The sequence below is a fragment of the Stenella coeruleoalba genome (genome assembly GCF_951394435.1).
Source record: "Stenella coeruleoalba genome assembly, chromosome: 5".
In the NCBI taxonomy this organism is placed as follows: domain Eukaryota; kingdom Metazoa; phylum Chordata; class Mammalia; order Artiodactyla; family Delphinidae; genus Stenella; species Stenella coeruleoalba.
This window is the reverse complement of record NC_137150.1, coordinates 119,259,045-119,282,599: the sequence shown is the minus strand read 5'-3', so window position 1 is coordinate 119,282,599 and position 23,555 is coordinate 119,259,045. Positions and strand designations below refer to the sequence as shown.

General features: G+C 34.8%; 1 protein-coding gene across 2 annotated transcripts in view; it reads left to right on the top strand.

The window, feature by feature from the left end:
• TMPRSS15 (transmembrane serine protease 15) overlaps positions 1-23,555 on the top strand; it is a gene marked incomplete at both ends in the record, with an annotated part of 135,126 nt that overhangs the window by 64,078 nt on the left and 47,493 nt on the right. For both annotated transcript variants that reach the window (XM_079922843.1, XM_079922842.1), the window contains 3 exons: positions 6,717-6,806; positions 9,335-9,460; positions 11,430-11,570. In XM_079922843.1, the coding sequence (XP_079778969.1) occupies positions 6,717-6,806; positions 9,335-9,460; positions 11,430-11,570 (357 nt within the window). The remainder of the gene's footprint in view (positions 1-6,716; positions 6,807-9,334; positions 9,461-11,429; positions 11,571-23,555) is intronic.

Genomic DNA, 23,555 nt, shown 5'->3' with positions numbered 1-23,555 from the left:
ATGACAAATGAGGAGGAGAGTAATCACATTGTCATACTTGTCCCATGCCACCATATTGAATGTGCACTTACATCCCACCAAAAGGCTAATTTATACTTACCATCATGTGTATTAACATGTTTAGATGCATGTATGAGTTATACATATATTCCTCAATATTTCAAGCATTCATTCGAATTTTATAAATATCTGCTACATACAAAGCACTGCACAAGAAATGTAAGATGTAGCAATAACCATTGATACATGAAATAATATATAATATTAATGAATTAACAAACTAATAAATATTAAAAGCAATATATAACTATGTGCCCCTAAAAGTAGTAAATGAGAGGATTAAGTGATAGAAGACTTTGGAGAAGAGAGTGTGAGCTGGAAAAACCTTCAAGGAAGCATTCAGTTTAAGAGATAGAATGACACTCAAAATTGAAACAAAAACAGGAAATTACCATGCATTCCCACAGAATTGTGACAAGAAGTTTTCTTGACACCAAATTCTGGATCTAATTCACCTTTGCTTCACTGGTGTCTGACTGATTCTTAACATTGCATAAATAGATCATCAACAAATACTATTAGGTATAAACTTATCCTCTCTCATTGTCTTTCTCTCTCTATTTTGGCTGTATGTTCTAAACATTTTTGCCAAACAAAATTCTGATACCAGAACTAAAGCTTGGAAATAATGGTGGGGCTAGGGATGGATAAAATACCACATGAACACAATAATTTGGGCTTCACAGTGTTGTTTAAAAATAATTGTCTCAGCCTTCCCTGGTGGCGCAGTGGTTGGGAGGTCGCCTGTTGATGCAGGGGACGCGGGTTCGTGCCCCGGTCCGGGAGGATCCCACATGCCGCAGAGCGGCTGGGCCCGTGAGCCATGGCCGCTGGGCCTGCGTCTCCGGAGCCTGTGCTCCGTGGTGGGAGAGGCCACAGAAGTGAGAGGCCCGCGTACCGCCAAAAAAAGAATAATAATAATAATAATTGTCTCACTTCATTTTGTATGTGTCCCACTCCCTTCCTGTCTGTTATATGAAACATTTTCATGCAAAATATTATAATCATTAAAATCACTGCTGGTTTGATAAATAATTGCTATAGATACCAAATATTAGCAACATCTTGCTATTTTGATATTGCAATCATTTAATAAAACAGATTGTCTTGGGCTTCCCTGGTGACGCAGTGGTTGGGGGTCCACCTGCCGATGCAGGAGACACGGGTTCGTGCCCCGGTCCGGGGGGATCCCACATGCCGCGGAGCGGCTGGGCCCTTGGGCCATGGCCGCTGAGCCTGCGCGTCCAGAGCCTGTGCTCCGCGACGGGAGAGGCCACAACAGTGAGAGGCCCGCATACCAAAATAAAAAAATAAAGTTAAAAAAAAAGAAAAACAAAAAACAGATTGTCTTCATAATCCTTTCTGCCAGCATGTTCTACTCATCAATAAGTGGTCAAGAAGAAAAAATTTTACAGGTGAAAGTAACATAGTTTCATAGGCTCAATATCTTAAAAGTAGCAAAATCTCATCACTGTATAAAATAGAAAATTTGAGATAACTTTCATATGTAAAGTCATACATATATAAAGAAAACTTTAAATATGATTTTTCATATTAGAAATGTATCTGTCTAACCCACACAGTCCTCCTATCTCTTCCAATCAGAAAGAGAAAAATATAATACCTCAATGTCAAGGAAGCATGATATGCCTGCATATTTTTACAATAGGGAAATTATAACGGTAGAATAACCCATCTGATTTTAAAATATAAACTTTAGAATTTTCCCATAGTGTATTTGTTCCAGGTTCCAAATGGTTCACTTCAGGGCAATATTTAGCACAGCAGAAAATGCTAATTACCATCAAATGCATTCTGAACAATTTCATTCTAATGCCCTTTGCAATTGGTTCAGCGAAACTCTTACCTGAGCAAAACTTTTCTGGTTCCAGATCACTGATTTGTTTAAGCAGAAACAAAGGGAAACCATGGTTGACTGGCTAATAGTCTTTTCTTTGGTTCTTATAGAGCATTTAAATAAGAAAATAATCAAGTAACTGACGAGCTAAGGCCATTTTTCTCTGCTGTTCCTAGGGATCTAGGTTGTGCTTTGTTTGGGGAAATGTAAGTTCAGTTTTCATAACTGCAGGGCTTTTTCCATCATGTGATTTTAATCACTTGCTGCTGCATCAGCTCTATGATTTTTGCCCTGTGACATTGGCACAAATAATTTAAATGTGGGGATTGTATTGAGAACATTTTTAAAAAGTAAACATTCCATTACACAAATATAATTCCAATTTGCAACACAATTGGAATGCTTCATGACAAGCACCTACTAAATAGAATAGGTATATACAAAAAGAAATCAACCTTTCAGCACCTGGCTTATTTCTGGGCTGTTAAAACTAGTTACGGAAAAAAAATAAAAGGATAAGCTAGTTTTAACTATTGTAATAGTCACTCTATTTCTATAGTTTCACTCTATTTGGCCATTATTAGGCCACTTTCCATTTCCAAAAGCAAAATAAAAGTTAATTTGGAAAGTTTATAGGCTTGATATTATACTTAGAGCTAAATGATCTTTAACTTTAGTTATTCATGTAAAAATGAATCAGTACCAATTTAACGCTCATGTAATTGATGGTCATGTAGAGCTGCTTGCCTTTTATATCATTAGTATGATTTGATACCCTTAGCAAATTCCAAATTAACTGCCCTCATATGCTCCTACATCAGTATGTTTTTGGCTACTCTTGTTTTCATCTTTTTACCTTCAAAACAGCCTATTTATTAGATCTATTATTGGCTAGATGGCTAGTGATTATAAATAAAATGTAAACCACAGGGAATATAAATTTGAACTTTATTGCCACAAATTTAATAAAAACATTTGTATCGTAGCTGGTCACTATAACCTGTTAATGGAAATATAAATTTTGACAAACTGAACCCCAAAATTTCTTTTTATATTACCACTTAAACTTTTAAAATTGTTGTGTCTGTAATACTTTAGGACTTGTTATCTATTACTATGATTATTTTTAAAAAACTGCTGACTTTGAAAATTAGCCACTTTTAACATATTCAAACATCAATGTGCGGTAGTATTTCTTAAACTGCACCTATTATTTCCCTCACATAAGAGTAGCAATCAGGCACTTCCCTGGTGGTCCAGTGGTTGAGACTTCGCCTTCCAATGCAGAGGAGTGTGGAAGACTCAACAAAGACTTTAAATTTGGTCCACATTAAAAAAAAAAACCTTAAAAAAAAAGTAGCAATCAGAAACCTACTTTTATCATCCTTATTTCTTGCTTTAAATATCTTGTCATAAATAACTTTAATTTGAACCCTTTTACTGTAAGTGAAAGCTGGACTCTCCTTTTTTTCAACCTTCAGTAAATGCCTCCACATTGACACATATATCATTTATGTCAGAGGTTTAAGCATGGATTAAAAATGACATGCCTCGAGGAAAATATCTATTCCTGACAGCCATTTTGCAAAATACTGCATATTATTTACATATTGCATGTCATGAAGATTCCTACTGGCATAGTAAGAAATTAATCAAAATACAAATCTTTGAGAGAACAGCTCTAAGAAAAAGAACAATGGTAGAATTTAACAACTGTAATTGAAGAGTTCCCTGTATCAGGCAAACTATTTAACTCTCATTCTGTGGGGGGAGATGGTTTATTAAATGACACAGCAGGACTGTGCTCTCCAGGATCACATTTCATGAGTCTTTGGCTCCTCTAAGAAGTACATGCTACATCTCCGCTATAGCAACACCACCGTTAAAATAAATTGTGTCATCATATTTAGAATGGCTGAAAGTGTTTTTGCCAATTCCTTACAGTCGTTTATATACAGAGAGTAACTTATCAATCTTATAAGACCAAGTGTCAGAGATACTTACTGATCATTTATTTGACATAAAATTATATTTGAAATGTATTTCAAAAATACTTCTTAAATATTTTATTATTTTTTAAAGTATTTTTGGTTGAATTTCCAAGAATTCTATTCAGAGGAGAAATGCTAAGTCAACTGCCTGCCTTGACAGACTTAACAATCACACTTGACAATATTTTAGTTCTGGTTGTGTGTTTATTTAAGTCCTACCTACTCATCTGCATATAATATAATGTACCATCAAGTGTTCAGAGAAGTGAACACTCAATACATTCTCCAAATTGTTGGTTATTTCCTATATGAGGAGTATATGATTTAGAATTTTTTTTCCTTGAAGAGAAATGAGAATGATGCTTAAACAACAACACTCCCACTGGCCACACTGGCCATGGCTAAATTTAAGAAGAGCTGGCTTTCCCCCTCACCAATCAGCAGTGTTATTTTTGTCCCTGCAGTTACACTCTCCCCTCATCATTAGTTTTCTTGAAGATTGAAGAAAGCATTTCACGGCACTTTAGAGTTACTAAAGTTAGGTGAGTTGTGTGTATGTGGGAGTTGAGGGGTTGTAGTGGATGCTTCTTCAGAAATCTTGTCAAGACAATAAGTTGCACAATCGAGGAGAGGATTTGCCTTGGAGGAACTGCTGCTGTAGGAGTACACAGTTCCCTCAGCCTTTCCCAGTGGAGAACCTGCCCTTGTTCCAAATTATCACTCTTTCTTTGGTTCCAATGTCTTCTTCAGCACCCTGTGTACACTGCTTTCTTCCTTCTAGGTCTGTCCATCATTGACCTTACTTGTTAGTGCTCTCATCCACGTTTCCTTCTGTCCTCCTTCTCCTTGTCACATACCTACCAAGTGCCACTTACTGAGACTCAGCCTAAACCCTGCCTATAGCTCAGACCAGATGGTTGAAATGATTCTGTTTAATCAGCCCAATAACAGACAGTAACATACTGTGAGATGAGTTTCAGGTTAACTGAGTTGAAGCCTTGACTTTGACACTAAGTGGTTATGCTTGGCATTAGCAAATAACAGAACACCTCCGATGCCCGAATTTTCCGTTAACAGGTGCAAGGCAGGTGCTTTGTGACCACCTAAAGGGGTGGGATAGGGAGGGTGGGAGGGAGGGAGACTCAAGAGGGAAGAGATATGGGGATATATGTATATGTACAGCTAATTCACTTTGTTATAAAGCAGAAACTAACACACCATTGTAAAGCAATTGTACTCCAATAAAGATGTTAAAAAAGAAAATTGAAATAGTCATAGTAATTACCTAATTCACAAGAATGCACTGACAACCAGGACTGAGCACGCCAGGTAATGTGTAGGCACTTTTCATAAATTATGTCTGATTTTTACAACAACCTTGAAAATCTCTAATATATATCTAGTTTATATATGAGAAGACCCAGTCTCAAAAAGAAAAGTAACTAACTCAGAATGATAGTTTTAATCCACCAACTCCAACACATCTTTCCTTTATACACCACCTTCTCTCTCCAGATAAGACAATGTGCATGGAAACTTTGCAAACAGTAAGGTTTTTTAAAAAGATTTTATTATTCTTGCTAAGTTCAGCTGGTTCTGGACAAGCCAGTTGCAGGAGGGCATATAAGGTAGACCAAGCCCTTACAGAACCAAACCTTATAGAACAGGATATGTTGGCAATGATACTAGTTTGAGCCACAGCAACTGCCTCTCTCTGTCCCATTGTACATATCATAAAACCCAAATCTAAGAAGATTATTACATACAAACTTGAAAGGTGCGCATGAATTGAAAGGATCTACATAAATGAGGCAGATGACATGTAAAAGAGGGATCAAACAAGAGGATCTGATGGAAATCACTGCTGTAGATGTAGAGACATTTAATTTTTCCCTCCTCTAATCTGATTTCTGTGTTATTGGGAGGAAGTAATACCATTATCGTCTACCTTTAATAATAGAAAAATTATCTACTTATCTCAGTTTTATATATTCTTCTAATTAGATTATTTTTATTCTTTTGATCTTAAGTATAACATGGTAATAAAAAATAAGATAGAACTGGGATACTCAAAGTGGTTGATGAAGTTTTACATTAGTTTAGAATATCTTTCTAATAAGCAAGATAAATAAAGTAGATTAAGAATTTCATAAAGTTAGTTAACCCACTTGAAGCATCATACTCTTAACTGGAAGATCTGTGCTTTATTTTTTTCTAATAAATTTGCATTAAGTTCAGTTCCAAATTGACTCCTGAACAGTCTAGGCCAATTATCTAGAAGGTAGAGATTTTATCCCCCTTTCCTGACAGTCAAATGCCTCAATACAATATTCAGGATGGTGAAGCTTCTTCTCTACTGAAAAAAAAGTAGGAAAAAAGAAGAAATAACAAGAAATGGAAGGATTAGTAATTTACTAGCCCTTCTCATAAGAGAGTGACAGATGTAAGATTTGTTCTATTATGAAGATTCATCTTTTTTTCGACAGTAGAGCATTGATACCTTATTTCATGAAGCCTATTTATAAAAGATGCTTTCAAAATTGTTTTCTTGCCTAAATAATTTTGGGAAATGCTGAATACTATTATGCCTTCTTGGAGAATCACAAAGAACATAAGAATATTTAAGGTTTTGAGAAATTCTTCAGTAAAGAGACCTGTTAGCCTATATTTTTCCCTTACACAAACTCTAAAATGTATCTGTCAAAACCAGTATTCCAAGAAATATAATTGGAAATTTATGGGCATATAGTATTATGTCTGAAATAAACAATATGTTACTAATGATTTTTCAATGCTTTCCTTTTCAGCGGACTGTGGAGGACCTTTTGAACTGTGGGAGCCAAATACAACATTCATGTCTATGAACTTTCCAAACAACTACCCTAATCAGGCTTTCTGTAAGTCATTTCTTTTCCAGCCATGAGAAACAAATGTATATATCAAAGTTACATTCTCCCCTTGACACAGCAAAGTAATTATAAATTTGCTGTATCTGAATACAACTACCACATCTGTGAGATTGTTTAATAGAATGATAACAAGAATAACAATAATTAATTACTAACTTTTTAGCATTTATTTTATGCCAGTCACTGCACTAATGCTTTATATACCTTATTTTAGACAGTTCTCACAATAATTCTTTAAAACAGATGATATTATTATATTTCTCAAATCTAAAAGTTGAATAAAACCAGTAAGTGAAAGAGGCAGCCTTACCCCAGACACCACTCCCCTTGATTATGCATATAATGTTTATGGTGTGTATAACAAAGTTGCAATTCCATAGAATACGGTCAGTGGAAAGTATAAAAAGCAAAGAGCCAGTTGTGACATACACACCCTTTATAAATATAGACTAAGGTCAATAAAGCAGGTAGTTATAGTAATGTGATTAGATTCCCAATATAAAAGATGAACTAATAAAGAGGATCACTAAAATATTCTAAGTCTAGAGAGAATAGACTAGTATGCTAAAACCATAAAAAGCTTGTCTCTAGGTCATTAGTCCTAAATAGAGAAGCTCATAAGGCTGCTTAGAGATTGTCTGTGTTAAAGATGCAGATTCCCAGGCCCATCCTACAAAGATTCCACTCCAGTAGTTCTGAGAAACAGACATGTTCTTCCCCTGCCTTTCACAGCCATCCATAACACCACCAACCTAAATGGAAAATTCTACCAGTGAAAAAAATGCCCCAATGATAGTGAAAAATGTGTCATTAGAAAATGTCATTTCTTCCTTCAAATGATCCAGAGATAAGTATTATTTTGATAGGATAATAGAGTCACTATTATAGGGAGATATCTGATTCCAAAAAAATAAACAGCCATTAATCTAATTTGACTTGTATGGGGAACCAGAGATGATCATCTCTTCTTCGCATTGGAAATATCTTTTAAACGTGTCGTTTGTACAAAGTAATGATTTAAAAATATCTGAAAATAAGCAGAACATTGAAAGAACAATTTGGAGAAATTTATTAAATTTATTGATTTATTCAACAAATATTTATTGAATGCTTCATCTGTTAGGAACTGAAGTAAGTAAAGAAGAAACAAACATAATTCAGTCTACATAAGGATTCAGATAAATTGTCAGGCATCACAAAATGTCTAAGGTACTGTTTGTAATAAGTGCAAAGGCAGGAGACTGTGGAGGGACATGAGAGGTACCTAACATACAAAAAGTTCAGAAGTAGAAGACCTTGATTTTTTTTTCTTGAATTTTCAAGCAAAGTTAAGTCATAATAACAAATGAAGTGTGAAGGTATTTCACACCACATTAAGCAGTTTGGATTTTATTCTGAGAGCACTAAGGAAACTTTAAATGGTTTAGAGGAAAATAGTGATGAAATCATGTTTGCATCTTCGATGGATCCATCTGGCTGTAGAATCAGAGACAGGTGGTAAGGGAGCCATCAGCATCAACAATTAGGAGATGAAAAATAAAGGTGACTTGAACTCAGATAGTGGCAGTGGAGACTGAGAAGGAAATAGGATTCCAGGGATATAGGAGGTAGTATTGGCAGCCTTGGTGATTGATTGGATGCAGTAGGAGAGAGGCCATCAAGGGAGATGCAGAGGTTTCTGGTATAGAAACTATGAGTAGATGATTAGTGGTGCTATTCACCAAGATAGGAAGAATGAAAAAATGAATGAGTTGGGGAAAGAGATAATTGAGTGTTCCCTGTATTACACGTTGAATTTGAGATACGTACATCTGTACACAGTAAATAATTGAATAAATGGATCTGCTTCTCAAAAAAAAGTGTAGAAAATAAAGACTTAGATGTCATTACTATGTTGATGAAATGATTTCCTTAAGAGTGAATGAGAACACTCAAGCAGAATGAGGAAAGAACCTAGAACAAAATCTAAAGACTAAATCTTTTAAGGAATCAATAAAGAACAAGGAGTGTTTGTTGTTACTAAGGCTAGTAATTTTGTTTTGTTTTGTTCCAAAAGGAACTACCATCATATGACACATATAAATAATGGCAACAATTGCTTAAAGAAATACTAAAGTTTAGTTGCCCTACAAATTGCATTTTAATCACTTCGTTTTCCTCTGCATTTAGTCATGGAAATAAAATAAATGCAAATAGAATATTCACATCTTTGACATTCATAAATTTTAGATTGTAGGAGTAAAAGCCTATTGGCAAGCTTTGATTAAAGTATTCCATTTTATATGAAATAAAGCAAATTCAATTACAGTAAATTATTTCATATTTAGTTGAAATTTTACTACAAATATTCTGGAATAGACAAAATGTTTCTTCACACACACAAACAGCTTGTAATATTGGTTTATATAAAATGAAATAAATCTTTGAAAGTAATTTGAAATTCTCAAGAGATTGAAGTTTTGAAGAGAAATCAAAAGAACTATGTTTAAACTATGTTGTTATTTATTACTTTTAAGGTGTTTGGAATTTAAATGCACAAAAGGGAAAAAATATTCAGCTTCACTTTCAAGCATTTGACTTAGAAAATATTGCAGATATTGTTGAAATCAGAGATGGTGAAGGAGATGATTCCTTGCTCTTAGGTAAGTCTCCAGTTTAAATATTGTGAAGGTTGTATGGCTCAAGACACTGGACTGATGGAGAGAGCATTTCTCAATAAATGTAGTCACTCTTTTACAACTAGCAAAGTGAAATTACAGCAGTAGAGTAACATGTCAAACTGTATGTCACACTTCCAATATGGGGAGTGTTTACAATGATGACAGAATGGTATTTTTCTGAAGCATTCTTGGCAAACGAGGATTCGTAGTTTTGATTCAGCAGTTCCTACCAGCTGATATTAATTTACTACAATAAGCATTACACTTTAGAGACTAAAAGCTAAGAACATCCATTATGCAGTTTTCTATGCATTATGTGTACATCGTATTTCCAAAGATAGCTATTATATTATGTTTTATTTCACTTCAAACTAGAGGAACAATTGTGTTTGTTGTGCAAAATTTTTAAATGCTTTTTACTTTGAGTTTCACTATTACTTTGATTGTCTGTGTCTCTAGTACTAGCTGCTTCTATATAAGTATCTGAGAATGAGTCAAAAGTTGAGCAAGTTGATTTTTCCCTAACATCTGTTGATCATTATTTTTTTTAAATAGACATAGGGGGAAAGTGTTCTATTCTACAGGAAATTATTATACCTAGATCATAAAATACATGTTAATATAATAAAAATCTATCAAGTATAATGGCTAATATCTTGCTCAATTACTACCAATTTTTAAGAAAGAAGTGTCTCTTGATAAGTCACGCACTGAACTATGAAAATACATGAAATGTCAACTGGAATGCAGAAACAGCACACTTTACAAGTAAAAGTATTTTATCTAACTGTACTTTAGACCTGTATTAATTATTTCCTATAAAATCCAGTCAGATAGCTATACAATCACATGAACACTGCAGCCAGTGGATGAAGACTCCAGAGGGCATGCTCTATAGCAATGAAGGAGCAGAGTGGTGGAGAGGGTTCCCCAGCCATACTAATCAGTCACCATTATGGAGGCTTTTCAGAAAAATCCCACAAAGTTCTAAAGTACAAGTTTCCTGGGAGAGGATTTTGAGAGTCACACACAGAACAAATAACAATGAAAGTCTCGGTGAGGTGAGGAGCCTTGTGCTAGCAAGAACTGAGGAACTTCAAATTTGATTTTCAATACAGTTATAAACACATTTTGAGTAGTTTTTCCATTTTCAGTTTACTCTGTCTTTCTAATAAAAACTTCAGTGTTCTCATGATCTAAGAAAAATCAATTTTTATCATTTCACCTCTTAGTATTTCCATCAATCACGGAAAAGTAAATACGAATTCCAAAAGGATCTCAGAATCATCCTTTTCAAATATGTAGGTGAGAAGTTCTTTTGATACAGAATCACTTTCAAGGATTCCAATATATAAAATATTTAATAAGATGAATGTATTTTTAAACTAACTGAAGCCTTTAGTTTTTAATAAAGAATATTTTATTGTTTATGAAACCCTCAAAGCCCAGGGATTAGAGGGAAAAAATTGAAAACCATCATTTAGGTTTATATTATCAGTCTCTAATTAATTCATCTTTCAGATTAGGTTAGTGATTCAATTTATAAAAAATATAAAATAAATTTAGACAAAAAATTATTAAGGGAGACTATAAGCTCTGTTATTTTATAAGGGTCTTTAAAAACAGGCAAACAATTATTTTTCTGTGATAACATGAGCTTTAAATAGTAGTGATGCAAAGCCAGACAATATTATGAGTAATTCATCATTAAATTATAGAGCTGCAGAAACCTTAAGTAATACTGGAAAAGATCAGTAGAGAAGTTGGCTTTCCTAGAAGCAGTGCCTAAAATGTAAGAGAATGTATGCATTTACTTACATGTGGTGCTTCCTGAGCAAGCCAGGCTGCATGTTTCATACCTCTGGGAGACAGAACTGAGAAAAAGGGTATATTCCTTCTAGAGTCAAAGGATCATCTCACTAATTTTTTTTTTTTTTTTTTTTTTGAGCAGCTGTGTACACAGGGCCTGGTCCAGTAAAGGATGTGTTCTCAACCACCAACAGAATGATTGTGCTTTTTATCACTGATGATGTGATGGCAAAAGGGGGATTTAAAGCAAATTTCACTACTGGCTATCACTTGGGGATTCCAGGTAAGTGCACTCGGGATTACATGCTGCCTTGTAACTTTTGGAGCAAAACAGTAGAAACATACAGGAGGGAAGATTTGTTCAAGATGGCAGAGTAGAAGGACGTGCGCTCACTCCCTCTTGCAAGAGCACCTTCACAGCTAACTGCTGAACAGTCACTAACAGGAAGACACTGGAACTCACTAAAAAAGATACCCCACATCTAAAGACAAAGGAGAAGCCGCAATGAGACAGTAGGAGGGGTGCAATCACAAAATCAAATCCCATAACTGCTGGGTGGGTGACTCACAAACTGGAGAACAATTATACCACAGGAGTCCACCCACTGGAATGATGGCTCTGAGCCTTTGTCAGGCTTCCCAATCTGGGGGTCTGGCAATGGGGGGAGGAAATCCCAGAGAATCAGACTTGAAGGCTAGCAGAATTTGATTGCAGGACTTCAACAGGACTGAGGTAAACAGAGACTCCACTCTTGGAGGACACACACAAAGTAGTGTATGCATCAGGACCCAAGGGGAAGGAGCAATGACCCCATAAGAGAATGAACCAGACCTACCTACTAGTGTTGGAGGGTCTCCTGAAGAGATAGCGGGTGGCTGTGGCTCACCATGGGGACAAGGACCCTGGCAGCAGTAGTTCTGGGAAGTACTCCTTGGCATGAGCCCTCCTGGAGTCAACCATTAGCCCCACTAAAGGGCCTGTAGCCTCCAGTGCTGGGTCACCTCAGGCCAAACAACCAACAGGGAGGAAACTCAGACCCACCCATCAAAAGACAAGGAGATTAAAGTTTTACTGAGCTCTGCTCACCAGAGCAACAGCCAGCTCTACACACCACCAGTCCTTCCCATCAAGAAGACTGAACAAGCCCCTTAGATAGCATCATCCACCAGCGGGCAGACAACAGAAGCAAGAAGAACTATAATCCTGCAGCCTGTGGAACAAAAACCACATTCACAGAAAGATAGACAAAAGTAAAAGGCACAGGACTATTTACCAGAAGAAGGAACAAGATAAAACAGAGAAAAACAATTAAATGAAGTGGAGATAGGCAACCTTCCAGAAAAAGAATTCAGAATAATGATAGTAAAGATGATCCAGGACCTCGGAAAAAGAATGGAGGCAAAATCAAGAAGATGAAAGAAATGTTTAATAAAGACATAGATGAATTAAAGAATAAACAAACAGAGATGAGCAATACAATAGCTGAAATGAAAAATACATAAGAAGGAATCAATAGCAGAATAACTGAGTCAGAAGAACGGATAAGTGACCTGGAAGACAGAATGGTGGAATTCACTGCCGTGAAACAAAATAAAGAAAAAAGAATGAAAAGAAATGAAGACAGCCTTAAAGACCTCTGGGACAACATAAAACGCAACAACATTCACATTACAGGGGTCCCAGAAGAAGAGACAGAGAAAGGACCTGAGAAAATATTTGAAGAGATTATAGTTGAAAACATCCCTAACATGCGAAAGGAAATAGCCACCCAAGTCCAGGAAGCACAGAGAGTCCCAGGCAGGATAAACTCAAGGAGAAACACACCGAGACACATAGTAATTGAATTGGCAATTTTTTTTTTTACATCTTTATTGGAGTATAATTGCTTTACAATGGTGTGTTAGTTTCTGCTTTATAACAAAGTGAATCAGTTATACATATACATATGTTCCCATATCTCTTCCCTCTTGCGTCTCCCTCCCTCCCACGCTCCCTATCCCACCCCTCTAGGTGGTCACAAATCACAGAGCTGATCTCCCTGTGCTATGCAGTTGCTTCCCACTAGCTATCTATTTTACGTTTGGTAGCGTATGCCACTCTCTCGCTTTGTCACAGCTTACCCTTCCCCCTCCCCATATCCTTAAGTCCATTCTCTAGTAGGTCTGTGTCTTTATTCCTGTCTTACTCCTACGTTCTTCATGATATATTTTTTTCTTAAATTCCATATATATGTGTTAGCATACGGTATTTGTCTTTCTCTTTCTGACTTACTTAACTCTGTATGACAGACTCTAGGTCCATCCACCTTACTACAAATAGCTCAGTTTCATTTCTTTCTATGGCTGAGTAATATTCCATTGTATATATGTGCTACATCTTCTTTATCCATTCATCTGATGATAAACACTTAGGTTTTTTCCATCTCCTGGCTATTGTAAATAGAGCTGCAATGAACATTTTGGTACATGACTCTTTTTGAATTATGGTTTTCTCAGAGTATATGCCCAGTAGTGGGATTGCTGGGTCATATGGTAGTTCTATTTGTAGTTTTTTAAGCAACCTCCATACTGTCCTCCATAGTGGCTGTATCAATTCAGGGCAAATATTAAAGACAAAGAAAAATTATTAAAAACAACAAGGGAAAAATGACCAATAACATACAAGGAAACTCCCATAAGGTTAACAGCTGATTTCTCAGCAGAAAAACTACAAGTGGCACTATATATTTAAAGTGATGAAAGGGAAGAACCTACTACCAAGATTACTCTACCCAGCAAGGATCTCATTCAGATTCGATGGAGATTTCAAAAGCTTTACAGACAAGCAAAAGCTAAGAGAATTCAGCAGCACCAAACCAGCTCTACAACAAATGCTAAAGGAATTTCTCTAAGTGGGAAACACAAGAGAACAAAAGGACCTAGAAAAACAAACCCAAAACAATTAAGAAAATGGTAATAGGAACATACATATCGATAATTACCTTAAATGTGAATGGATTAAATGCTCCAACCAAAAGACACAGGCTCACTGAATGGATACAAAAACAAGACTGTATATATGCTGTCTACAAGAGACCCACTTCAGACCTAGGGACACATACAGACTGAAAGTGGGGGGATGGAAAATGATATTCCATTCAAATGGAAATCAAAAGAAAGCTGGAGTAGCAATATTCATATCAGATAAAATAGACTTTAAAATAAAGAATGTTACAAGAGACAAGGAAAGACACTACATAATGAACAAGGGATCAATCCAAGAAGAAGATATAACATTATAAATATTTATGCACTTAACATAGGAGCACCTCAATACATAAGGTAAATGTTAACAGCTATAAAAGAGGAAATCAACAGTAACACAATAATAGTGGGGGATTTTAACACCTCACTTACACCAATGGACAGATCATCCAGACAGAAAATTAATAAGAAAACACAAGCTTTAAATGATACAACAGACCAGATAGATTTAACTGATATTTATAGGACATTACCTCCAAAAACAACAGAATAAACTTTCTTCTCAAGTGCACATAGAACATTCTACAGGGTAGATCACATCTTGGGTCACATCAAGCCTTAGTAAATTTAAGAAAATTGAAATCATATCAAGCATCTTTTTGGACCCCAATGCTATGAAATTATAAATCAGTTACAGGGAGAAAAACATAAAAAACACAAACACATGGAGGCTAAACAATACGTTACTAAATAACCAAGAGATCACTGAAGAAATCAAAGAGGAAATAAAAAAATACCTCGAGACAAATGACAAGGAAAATATGACGATCCAAAACCTATGGGATGCAGCAAAAGCAGTTTTAAGAGGGATGTTTACAGCAATACAATCTTACCTCAAAAGACAAAAAAAAAAAAAAATCACAAATAAACAATCTAACCTTACACCTAAAGGAACTAGAGAAAGAAGAACAAACAAAACCCAAAGTTAGTAGAAGGAAAGAAATTATAAAGATCAGAGCAGAAATAAATGAAAGAGAAACATAGAAAACAATAGCAAAGATCAATAAAGCTAAAAGCAGGTTCTTTGAGAAGATAAACAAAATGGATAAACCTTTAGCCAGACTCATCAAGAAAAAGATGGAGATGACTCAAATCAATAAAATTAGAAATGAAAAAGGAGAAGTTAAAATGGATACCACAGAAATAAAAAGAATCATAAGAGACGACTACAAGCAACTCTATCCCAATAAAATGGACAACCTGGAAGAAATGGACAAATTCTTATAAAGGTATAACCTTCCAAGACTGAACCAAGACAAAATAGAATTTCTGAACAGACCAATAAGGAGTAATGAAATTGACACTGTAATTAAAAGTCTTCCAACAAACAAAAGTACAGGACCAAATGGCTTCACAGGTGAATTCTATCAAACATTTAGAGAAGAGCTAACATGCATCCTTCTCAAACTCTCCCAAAAAATTGCAGAAGAAGGAACACTCCCAAACTCATTCTACGAGGCCACCATCACCCTGATACCAAAATCAAAGATACTACAAAAAGAAAAGTATAGACCAATATCACTGATGAATATAGATGCAAAAATCCTCAACAAAATGTTAGCAAACAGAATCCAACAACACATTAAAAGGATCATACACCATGATCAAGTGGGATTTATCCCAGAGATGCAAGGATTCTTCAATATATGCAAATCACTAAATGTGGTACACCATATTAACAAACTGAAGGATAAAAACCACATGATCATATCAATAGATGCAGAAAAAGCTTTTGACAAAATTCAACACCATTTATGATTAAAAACTCTTCAGAAAGTGGGCATAGAGGGAACCTACCTCAACATAATAAAGGCCAAATACAACAAACCCACAGCAAACATCATTCTCAATGGTGAAAAACTGAAAGCATTTCCTCTAAGATCAGGGACATGACAACAATGCCCACTCTTGCCACTGTTATTCAACATAGTTTTGGAAGTCCTGGCCATGGCAACCAGAGAAGAAAAAGAAATTAAAAGAATACAAATTGGAAAAGAAGAAGTAAAGCTGTCACTGTTTGCAGATGACATGATACTATACAGAAAAAATCCTAATGATGCCACCAGAAAACTACTAGAGCTAATCAATGAATTTGGTAAAGTTGCAGGATACAAAATTAATGCACAGAAATCTCTTGCATTCCTATACACTAACAATGAAATATCCGAGAGAGAAATTAAGGAAACAATCCCATTCACCATTGCAAGAAAAAGAATAAAATACTTAAGAATAAACCTACCTAAAGAGGTAAAAGGCCTGTACTCAGAAAACTATAAGACACTGATAAAAGAAATCAAAGATGATACAAACAGGGGCTTCCCTGGTGGCACAGTGGTTGAGAGTCCGCCTGCCGATGCAGAGGACATGGGTTCGTGCCCCGGTCCGGGAGGATCCCACATGCCGCGGAGCGGCTGGGCCCGTGAGCCATGGCCGCTGAGCCTGCGCGTCCGGAGCCTGTGCTCCGCAACGGGAGAGGCCACAACAGTGAGACACCCACATACCGCAAAAAAAAAAAACAAAAAAAAAACCCAACAACAACAAAGATGATACAAACAGATGTAGAGATATATCATGTTCTTGGATTGGAAGAATAAATATTGTGAAAATGACTATACTAACCAAAGTGATCTACAGGTTCAACACAATCCCTACAAAATTGCCAATGGCATTTTTCACCTAACTAGAACAAAATATCTTAAAATTTGTGTGGAGACACAAAAGACCCCAAATAACAAAAGCAATCTTGAGGGAAAAAAATAGAGCTGGAGGAATCAGACTTCCTGACTTCAGACTATCTGCAAAACTACAGTAATCAAGACAATATGGTACTGGCACAAAAACAGAAATATAGATCAATGGAACAGGATAGAAAGTCCAGAGATAAACCTATGCACCTATGGTTAACTAATCTATGATAAAGGAGGCAAGGATATACAATGGAGAAAAGACAGTCTCTTCAATAAGTGGTGCTGGACTACCAAATGTAAAACTGATAGCTAGTGGGAAGCAGCTGCATAGCACACGGAGATCAGCTCAGTGTTTGTGACCACCTAGAGGGGTGGGATAGGGAGGGTGGGAGGGAGGGAAACGCAAGAGGGAAGAGATATGAGGATATATCTATATGTATAGCTGATTTACTTTGTTATAAAGCAGAAACCAACCACCATTGTAAAGCAATTATACTCCAATAAAGATGTTAAAAAAGTATAAAATAAAAATTAAAAAATAAGTGGTGCAGGGAAAACTGGACAGCCACATGTAAAAGAATGAAATTACAACACTCCCTAACATCATACACAAAAATAAACTCAAAATGGATTAAAGACCTAAATGTAATGCCAGAAACTATAAAGCTCTTAGAGGAAAACATAGGAAGAACACTCTATGACATAAATCACAGCAAGATCCTTTTTGATCCACCTCCTAGAGTAAGGGAAATAAAAACAAAAATAAACAAATGGACCTAATGAAACGTCAAAGCTTTTGCACAGCAAAGGAAACCATAAACAAGACAAAAAGACAACACTCAGAATGCAAGAAAATACTTGCAAACAAATCAATAGACAAAGGACTAATCTCCAAAATATCTAAACAGCTCATGCAGCTCAATATTAAAAAAACAAGCAACCCAATTAGAAAATGGGCAGAAGACCTAAATAGACATTTCTCCAAAGAAGACATACAGATGGCCAAGGGTCACATGAAAAGCTGCTCAACATCACTAATTATTAGAGAAATGCAAATCAAAACTACAATGAGGTATTACCTCACACCAGTTAGAATGGGCATCATCAGGAAATCTACAAACAGCAAATGCTGGAGAGGGTGTGGAGAAAAGGGAACCCTCTTGCACTGTTGGTGGGAATGTAAGTTGATACAGCCACTATTGAGAACAATATGGAGGTTCCTTAAAAAACTAAAAATAGAATTACCATATGACCCTGCAATCCCACTACTGGGCATATACCCAGAGAAAATCATAATTCAGCACACACACGTACCACAATATTCATTACAGCACGATTTACAATAGCCAGGACATGGAAGCAACCTGAGTGTCCATGGACAGATGAATGGTTAAAGAAGCTATGGTACATATACACAATGGAATATTAGTCAGCCATAAAAAGGAACAAAATTGGGTCTTTTGTGGAGATGTGGATGGACCTAGAGACTGTCATACAGAGTGAGGTAAGTCAGAAAGAGAAAAACAAATATCATATGCTAACACATATGTGTGGAATCCAGAATAATTGTACTGATGACTAGTTTGCAAGGCAGAAAGAGAGACACAGATGTAGAGAACTAACGTATGGACACCAAGGCGGGAAAACAGGGGTGGTGGTAGGGGTGGATGATTTGGGAGATTGGGATTGAAATATATACAATAATATGTATAAAATTGATAACTAATAAGAACCTTCTGTATCATGGAGATATATAGATATATATGTAGATGTAGATATAGATATCAATATTTTCATTCATATATGTAAAATATAACTCTGCATTCAACAGTCTATAGAGAATTTTTATAGCTTGCTTCTCCCCTTGTACTATGATTTTTTTAAATACTTCTGTCCCACAACTTAGTAGTTCTCTCTAGATGCAAATATGTCAGAAAAACAGAATACACATTCCTTCCTACCTCTATCCTTCCCTTCCATAAGAGATTGTGGTCAGTTTGTCTTTAATTAAAATGTCTAGAAAAGAGGTAGTGTTGGAGCATTGTTCATCATCTGGCCTATTATCTGATCCTAGAATCATCTGTACAAATCTCTGCTCCTCTACTTACAACTGGCCTAAAACTTAGACTCCATGCCAGAAAGTTGTATGCTTTCAGCATTACTACAAATATGAAAATTGACCTGTAGCTTATATACCCTCTGGCCCTGAAAATAAGTCATAACAATTGTTACTACCCAAGCTACTTAGGTGAGAGTAAGTTGTAGCCCAGCCAACTATCCTGTTCCTCAGAAGAATTTTGTGATGTTTTAGAAGCAGCTACTTATGATTTATAAGCAATGTTGACATGAATCAATCAAAAAATCCATTAGTGAAGTAAACAAAAAAATCAATTAATGAAGCATATAAACAAAAGTTCAACTAAGGAAGTAAACAAACAAAAATATTAAGGACTATGAAAGAACATACAACACCAAAGGAAAGCAATAAAGACTTTTAGATCAACAGAAAATTGGAATTTATCTTAAAATAGAGTACATGAAAAATGAGAAAAATATAGAAAGTGATATGATTTATAATTATTTTAATTTATAAATGGTATTATTTATTTTTAAATTATACTTATAATTATTTTTCAAAATATCAAAAAAGAAAATATATTGACATGAAAATATAGTTATGTGTATAAATATATAATGTATAAATTATATATTATACATTATGTATAAATATAATGTATAAGATATATAGACATAGAGAGAGATATAATGTATAAAAATCAGAAATTAACTTAGAGGAGAAGTAAATCACTGCCTTGGAAAATATTAATCAAGACAATTTTCAGACTACCATTATGAATTGTCACTATTCTATCCCTATGGCCACCTTTGGGCAGAGGAATTTCTCGTTGAAACTCTACCACAACCAGATTATTATTTCTGACTTGATCAGAAGTTTTTATTAATGGTGTGAACTGCACAGTTTATTTTGCACACCTATTCAAAAACCCTGGCACCAAAATACCACATTGTCACAAAAGTGCAGCACAAAAGCATGATCAAGTAAGCAAAAACAATAGGTAAAGAGATGGAAAAATGTGGGAGTCTGTGATGGGCAAACAGGAAAAAGACCAACCCACAAGTTGAAAATAATAGAACCAGTTAAAACTAACACTGAAAGGTGTAATGGGAAAAAACGATATACTTTCTAGATCTGATTAAAGTGACTGAAAAATCATGAAGTCTTATTGCTTACTGTAAAAAATTTATAAGCAGAAATCAGTGTTGTAACATTTCCTGTTTAAAATTTTTAATTTCAAGAGGAAAATTTTTCAGCAAATTTTTTTTCACATCTTTATTAGAGTATAATTGCTTTACAATGGTGTGTTAGTTTCTGCTTTATAACAAAGTGAATCCATTATACATATACATATGTTCCCATATCTCTTCCATCTTGCATCTCCCTCCCTCTCACCCTCCCTATCCCACCCCTCCAGGAGGTCACAAAGCACTGAGCTGATCTCCCTGTGCTATGTGGCTGCTTCCCATCAGAGTCAGCAAATTTTTTAAGGAGAATAAACAGAATCATTTTTCAAAGATGTCAAAAATCAGTTCAGCTTTGTATTTTAGTCATTTTATGGTGAATATTTTAAAACAACAGAGTGACATTTCTAAATTTTTGAGGAGAAACTTCTGCAATAAAAAATGTATAGACATCAATATCACTTGTATTTGAATGCTATAGAATTAAGTGCTCAGTTCTATAAAGTATTTTAAAATAGAGCAAGAAAATACGTAATAGTTATTCTCTTGGAGGGGTGAGCCTCCAAACTTTTTTCCAAGGATGTCATGAAAGGAACTTTTGAGAAATACTATATATTTTTTAAATTTATTATATTTATTTATTTGTTATTACAATAAAATTTATTTTTCAACATTTATTTCTAGTAAGTATAAAAACACAGAATAAACTAAGAACTTGTAGCACATTATATTAACTGCAACTCTAATTAATTATTAGCTGTTTAATATTGTCCCATATCTGTTCACCAAATTAACATGAACTGCAAACATAAACTTTTTTTTTCACTTTCTTCTTTTTATTGAAGTATAGTTGATTTATTATACTGTGTTAGCTTCAGGTGTACAGCACAACGATTCAGTTATATATACTATATACATATATATATATATATATATATATATTTCTTTTCAGATTATTTTTCCTTATAGGTTATTACAAAATATTGAGTATAGTTCCCTGTGCTATACAGTAGGTCCTTGTTTGTTATCTATATATTTTACATATAGTAGTGTGTATATGTTAATCCCAACCTCCTAATTTATCCCTCCCCCCAACCCCCTTCCCCCTTTGGTAAACATAAGTTTGTTTTCTATGTCTGTGAGTCTCTTTCTGTTTTGTAAATAATTTCATTTGTATAATTTTTTAATTTTTTTAAAATTTTTATTGAGGTAAGGATGATTTACAATGTTCTGTTAGTTACATAGAAAATTCTAAAGTTGCCATCAGAAAACTACTGGAGCTCATGGATGAATTTGGTAAAGTTGCAGGATACAAAATTAACACACAGAAATCCTTTGCATTCCTATACATTAACACCAAAAGATCAGAAAGAGAAGTTAAGAAAACAATCCCATTCACCATCGCACCAAAAAGAATAAACTTATGTATCATGTTTTTAGATTCCACATATGAGAAATATCATATGATATTGGTCTTTGGCTGAGAAGTACTATATTTTTAAAGAAATGAAGATGAATAGTAAAACCAACTGAACTAATGAGATAAGAAAACTAATAGCTCTAACCAATAAGGGAGTGAATTTATTTACAAATCCAAACAACTGAAATAATTATTGAGCATTCCGCCATCTGCAAAAGTGAAAGCATCTTGAAATTTTAGAGAAATAGTAGGTCTTTAAAGCCATATTTTAAATTGTAAGGGAAAAGGGAGGAAAGAAGTGGAAAGAGAATAGGTTGGGAAAAGAAAGGCAGCAACATCTCTTCTATTAAAAATATTACAGTTACTAGCTTTTATTAGAGTCTTATAATAAGATAAATACATTAGGATTTTGAAAAATAGTACAATAAATTTCCCTTCAAGATAAAAGCCAAAAGAACGTAATCTATGGCTTCCAACAAAAAATAGATTGGAGATTTATGGCATAGGTGTTGCTTATATTTGTTTACCCTTTCACTAGATTTCAGTTACTATGATTATGTTATTTAGGTAATAAATCATTTAGAGAAATTGAAGCTAAAATGGAGTCTTCCATGACCATCACTGTGTGCTTAATATGCTGGGAATGTGGTTTCATATCCCTCTTGGCCACAGGACAGATGCTGCTGGAGAGTAGAAAATGGAGGGATTGAGTCATCATCAGCATAATCTTCTCCCAGAGAGATTTTTACACCAAAAGGCTGAAAAGCAATTATAGAAACAGGGAATTGGCAGTGGCAGATAATCACACTGGTAGTGGAAAGAGACATTAGGCACACATATCTGTTTATATTGGTGCTCTGCTTTGCTGGTCATTTTAGGAAAAAGGGATCAAAGGAATATCATAAATTTGCAGCATGTATGTGCTTCATTTATCTTCTGAGATATTTTAGGGACACCTTCCAAAGCATTCAGTTGATGAATAAAACAATTATATAACATATTTTTGTATCTCCTTTCTTTATCTTAGTTTTCACATTTTATTTACATTAAACTAGAGTATATGAAATATAGATTTATTAAGATCACTCTCCTCTGAAGTTCCCTTCATTGCTCTTTTCTGAATATCAGAATCTTAATTTGGAATTCAATAGTGCTTATCTGGCAACTGTGGAAGTGGCAGCTGATTACATTTAGGGGTTTAGAGCCCTCCCCAGATTGTGTGGCATGTGCCTTAGAGATCAATTCAGTTCCATTAAAACCAAGCATATGTTGACTAAATGAGGCAGGGCTACTGGAGACTTCATAAAAAGGAGATGAGAAAATTCAGTTCTTAGTAATATTTTTTTTCTCTCTCTCTCACTATGGGTATAAAATTATCAGAAATAAGATATAAGAGGCCACAGAGAGTTAAACTTTTGGATTAAAGACTTCTTAATGAAGCCGAGCTGTTATATGTTACAAAGAATCAGAATTCAGTTCATGCATGTAAAGGGAAATTTTGAAAGAGTTTATTCACACTTCTCCTCAGAATTTGTCATTCTTTTCAGTTCAGCAGCAATAGATTGTTTTGCTCCATACAGCATTTTTTCATCCAATATATTCATCTTATAGAAATAGGTTAATATTTCTATGTTCATACGGTATAACCTTAACAGCTTTGGCTAGAGCACAAAAATAAATTACAATTTTCAGATATTTATACATGTTTTCATTCATATTTTTATTCAGATATTCAGATATTTAAATTTTCATTCAATGGATATGTGTTCTCCAATTAAATATAGCCTGGCTATACTAGTAAAAGAGTAAAATTATTAATAAATTATCTATTATTAAATTATTGATATTGAAAACTCATTTTTACATAATGATTTTA